At 40.4% G+C, this 5,353-nt stretch overlaps 1 protein-coding gene across 1 annotated transcript; it reads right to left on the bottom strand.

Moving 5' to 3' along the window:
- Positions 1-1,232: 1,232 nt before the first annotated feature.
- On the bottom strand, positions 1,233-4,784 carry nkx1.2lb (NK1 transcription factor related 2-like,b). The gene is made up of 2 exons (XM_077201720.1): positions 4,306-4,784; positions 1,233-2,212 (listed from the first exon to the last, which is right to left on the bottom strand). The coding sequence occupies exons 1-2, from the start codon at positions 4,682-4,684 to the stop codon at positions 1,554-1,556; spliced, it is 1,038 nt and encodes a 345-aa protein (XP_077057835.1). The 5' UTR covers positions 4,685-4,784; the 3' UTR covers positions 1,233-1,553.
- Positions 4,785-5,353: the final 569 nt, after the last annotated feature.

Genomic DNA, 5,353 nt, shown 5'->3' with positions numbered 1-5,353 from the left:
TAGTAAACTTGTGAAAATGTGTCTTTCGCAGCCATTTAAATTGTGTATTTCTATTTCTGGCCACGAAACTACATTGCGGGAAAAATGCAAGAAACGAATTTAGAATCATTTACGATTTTGACGCAAAACTCATTTAGAAAAAAGAAATCACTAACAATATTATCCTGTGGAATATACTTGATTAATTGAACAGTTTGGTATACACGGGTGTAATGTAATATTTTATGTCATTCAAATATTAAGGAAGCAAAATAACTACAAATCATGCACTGAAAACAATCGCGTGAATCTGGAAATCATGCGACATTTAGCAGCATATTTGACCATTTCATCTCTTTAATATCGCAAAAAGTGCGCAGATTTCAGAAACGATTTAATAGAGACCCGTGTTATAAATTTACAATCGAATGAATTTAATTAATACACTGAAATATATTAATAACAGTAATAGCCTAATTGAACAAAACATTTTTTTAACGAACAATAAACTGTAAATTGCGATCGAAATATTTTAGTAGGCTACTTTTCACCTGCCCTTCTAAAGCCATCAGCTGACATCGTTATTGATATTTAAGCAACTCTCAAATCAATAAGTCGATTTAAAGAGGACATTATGTCTCATTAGTGCTCAAATAGAATATAAGCGGATATGTTTATTGAACAAAAAAAGAACGTAAATATTTAGAATGTAATATGTAACATTTTCTACATTATATATTCTAAACGAATTCGTTTTTTTTATCTTCTGGAACTGAATTTTATTCTTGTATCTGCACTAAAATTGCTAAAGATTGCATTAGCCTACATTTTTGAGGTTAGCCTACGTTCAAATAAATTCAATCGCCCACAATATTTCTATTGTAATTACACGCAAGGGTTTCAAAACTTTCTACAGCCTAAAAATGGCATGAAATGATCAGCCGTAGAACTCGATTTATTGCTGCTATTCGTTAGTTAAAGCGGTTTCTTAGTTTATCAAATTCAGCGTTAAAATGATGCGTTAAATAGTGCAGGATCATGGAAACCTTTGTAATGCATTTAGTTCTTATGTTGCCCTTGTGCCAACGGAATAGTTGACAACTTATTCATTTTATTTCAACATTTTAATTGTGAGACAAACAATTAAATAATAGCATAGTCTATGTACCTTCAGAATTAAATAATGTGGCCCACAGTAAAAAAAAAAACTCAAGATAAACTTTTCATTAGGCCTATGTTTGTTTGTACACGATTTAAATCCAACAATCTCATTCTTTGTTTCGATATACCGTTTTATTCCTACTACATTTGCATTCAAAGTTAAAGTCTAAACACATTTCATAATAACTGAATATTTACAGTCTGCGCTAGAGAAATATTCACATTTTATCAAAATGAAGCAATTCGAAATCTAATTATACACGTAAACTGAGTTCTGGGGTTGCCACAGTGCAGCAAAGGTTGAAAAACATTCGCTTCCCATCACAAACCTATCAAGTGTCTTTGCACGTGTGTGAGAGAATATAGTGCTTCAAGTTAGAGATGTTCTTTGTCCTCCTCCCGTGATTCTGTTCTTATAAGTGCGGCGCGTAAAACGTTGGCGCGCCGTAAGTCTGCGAGCCCAGCATGAAGGGCGACAGAACCGCGTGACCCGGCAGAAACGGCAACTGCGCCGTGCACACGAGTCCTCCGGGCGCGTGGCCCGGGTAGCTGGTGTGCATGGACAGGTGTGCGCTCATGGGGGGGGACGGGCTCAGGGGACTCAGGGACCCGTTCGGCCCTGCTCCGCTCCCGCCGGTCGGCGCACTGGTGTCTGCGCCCGGGTTCTGCTTCTTCCACTTGGTCCGGCGGTTCTGAAACCATATTTTCACCTGCGTCTCCGTCAGGCTCAGGGACAGCGCCAGGTTCAGGCGCTCGCACACGGACAGGTATCGCGTCGACTTGAACTTGTTCTCCAGAGCCACCAGCTGCTCGTACGTGAACGCGGTCCGGGCTCTCCTGGGTTTGCCTGACTTCGAGTCCGAACCGGAGCGCTTCCGTTTGGGCTTCGCCGAGTTATTCTGTCCGTTTGTTGAGGACTGTTGCGACTGCTGTCCGTCCGGGCTCTTGCTGATGGAGTCGTCGTCCTCGTGCTGCCCGAACTCGGTGTCGTTGTTCCCGGTGAGCGCGCTCTCCTCGCTGCACAGCTCGCCGTCAGACTCGCGCTCATCTGACCGGAACACGAACCCGTCCTCTGGGGAACACACCAAAACACCCGTCAAAACTCCTGCATGTACAGGTGAATCACACAGCTACACACACACACAGACATGGATGTGTCTCCACCAACAGGTTCACCAAGTTTCGATCAATTATTACGGGGAAGGAAAAAAACAGGCATTTTAGCAAGTAGCTGTAAATGTTGTTATTAATTTGGCCTTTTTTCCTTACACTCTTAAAAATAACCGCCCTAAAAGGGTTTTTTTTCTCAGTGAAACAATTTTTGTTCACCAAAAATCGTTAAGTGATCAGTTCTTAAAATAAACAGTTTTTTTCTTAGTGTGAAACACATTTGAATAATCTAAAGAACCTTTTTCCACTATAAAGAACCTTTTGTGCAATCGAAAGATTCCACCGATGTTAAATGTTCTTTGTGGAACCATCGATGCCAATAAAGAGCCTTTATTTTAAGTGTAAATAAAACATTCTGAAATAAACATTCGTTTTGTCCTTTAAATTGACCAGGCTATTTAAAATCTCTTTGACTGTCCACTGGTTAACGCAAACATATTTTCTTCCTAATTGCTTGAAAGACCTTTTGATTTAAATAATTATGTTACACCATTACTAGTTTAAAAAAAACTTTTTTTAATAATTGAAATAAAGCTGTTATTTTTGTATGAGCGTTTTTTGTCTAGTTGATGAAGTGAGTGAATAGATGCCACTTCCTTTGGCGTGTCAATTCGTCTTGACATCTTAAATCACAACTAATCGATAACTCTCAATTTACTCAACCATTTAAAGCGGCTGTTAAAAACAGCACAAACCTTATCAAATTATTGCAGCCCACAATTACTGTTTATTGAGAATTGCTTTCGTGCGCGGCCTCCGATCAATCATAGAGGTTGACACATATTTGTCATTGCAAACACAGGCACAGAAGATAAGATGATCCTCATGAAGACTGCGCTTTCTGTTTTCACCATTTAGACTCGAGACAAAGCGCTAACATATCTAAAGAAAAAAACAATTAAAGCCATTCGATTGCGCTTAATTTAAGGCAGGTCTCTGCGTAAAGACGCGGATAATGGGGAGGATCTGGTCGATATCCTATTATAGAAATGAGTATATCTCTTTCAGGCAGCTTGCAAACTCTCTCTCAACATCTAAATTATAGAGTTGAAATTCGGATAATTACAAGATTAAAGCCTATTATACTTATTAAGGGGGATATCGATCATTGGTCCCAAAAAACTAAAAAGTGCAGTCCTAAACACAAGACTCATCTGAGGGGTTGTATTAATATAGTTTACCATGAAGTTTACCTGACACACACACACACACACACACACACACACACACACACACACACACACACACACACACACACACACACACACACACACACACACACACACACACACACACACACACACACACACACACCAAGTGACAAACATTTAACAATAAGTGAAAGTTTCCACTCAGTCTCAAGAAAAAACGAATTCTATTAAACCTTTGTTTCACTACAACAGCCACTCAATCAAAAACTTGAAAGACTTAAAATGGCGATTTATAGTGATTGTAATTACTTCAAAACTAGTTAAATGAGTTCTGTAAATAAACTTTAGTTAAATTCCTTCTTTATGAACCTCCAGGTGAAGAACACGGCTAAAGGCCAAGTTGCATTAGTTAACAATAAAGAAATAATTTTGTTATAAAACGTATATTTTCTTATAATAAACACAAAACAGGTCTGAATAAGGGCAGGACATTTCAAGCAGAGACATTCTATACTCAATCTAATAATCAACAATGTTTTTATTTTATGCCCTAAATAATGATGGGACTGCATGAAATATTTGCACGTTTATAAATTAATTTGACACACCACAGGATAATTCAAGCGAAAAGTGATTTAAAAAATGTGTTATAACGGCGAAAAATTTGTGACTGGCCAGCTAAAGCACCCATTTCACTTACATTACATTACAATTTTTAAAAAAGATTACAATAATTTTAGCCTAAATATTCTGGGGGAAAAAAGAATGTCCATGTTATTAACTATATGCACTTTAACGCGGTCATGTTTAAACATAACATTGAACACACACCATGGTCACTTACTCAAAATCCCTGCCGTTTTTTTACAGTCGTAGTCCTCCTGATAAGACTTGTGCTCGATCGTGTGATTTGAGTCGTCACTTCTGTTCTCCGCACCAAACATGAACTCACAGCCTGTCCTATTAGGCGCTTGCCTCTTACTAGTAAATTTATTGGGGTCCAAAATGTCCAGAACCGAGAAGGACGTTGTCCGGTGTATGGTCGGCGGCGCGCCCGCGGGCTCGTGCTCGTGCTCGTGTCTCGGTGAGGTGTCTCTGCTGTCCGCCGGTAACGCGTCTCTCCCCGCGGCGCAGTGAAACACCGGCAACGCGTCGTCCATGCCGTCCTGCGGGACCACGATCACTCCGGTGGGGTCGCCAGTCTTCTCCTTCTCCCGGTTCATATCTCTCCAGCTCTCGCACTTCTGCTGTGTTTACTCAACACGAGACATGCTGCTGAAACACGTCTATAAGATGCTGGTCAGGAGCTGATCCAGCTGGAGATGCTGATGTCCCCCTGCTCAGGTCCTTTCTGGGTTTGAACCGTCCCCTCAGGACACCCCTCGTTTATGTCACACACACACACACACACACACACACATACACACACGCGCGCGCGCGCAGCTGGCTCCCTCCCCTTTACACTGCTCTGATCATCGCCAAAACTTAGACACAAGCCGTGGCTTATTTATGCATTCATATTCCACTGTGAGTGGTAATTGGCTACAAATTAATCCCATGCCTCTAATAGCCTATTATCTCCGTCTGGAGAGTGCGAGGAGTGTGAGGAGAGTGAGCGATGATGTGGCCCCTGATATACACAGCTGTCAGCGAGAGCACTGGACTGGAAACACACTAAATAGGCTTATTTTTCCTTACTTTCTCCCTCCCATCTCCCGCACTGCATGGCTTAAGGTTAGGATAATCATTGTTTCCAGAGAAATAACGAGAGAACGGGACACTTGAAAGCAGCGAGTCTTTATAATTCACTTGAACACAAAATCACAAACATCTACAACACCTAGGCTATAGAAACGAATATAAATAGGTTTTATATTTAGGCTATATATATA

This window comes from Siphateles boraxobius, unplaced genomic scaffold, assembly GCF_051911475.1.
Source record: "Siphateles boraxobius isolate OS27281-9 unplaced genomic scaffold, OSU_SipBor_1 117, whole genome shotgun sequence".
In the NCBI taxonomy this organism is placed as follows: Eukaryota; Metazoa; Chordata; class Actinopteri; order Cypriniformes; family Leuciscidae; genus Siphateles; species Siphateles boraxobius.
This window is presented reverse-complemented; position numbering and strand designations above follow the sequence as displayed.

Bases quoted from the DNA above. Each gene is read 5' to 3' on its own strand.
- nkx1.2lb (XM_077201720.1), bottom strand. From the start codon at position 4,684: ATGAACCGGGAGAAGGAGAAGACTGGCGACCCCACCGGAGTGATCGTG. The intron at 2,213-4,305 runs GTAAGTGACCAT...TGTGTTCCCCAG, and splicing joins AAAAACGGCAGGGATTTTGA to AGGACGGGTTCGTGTTCCGG.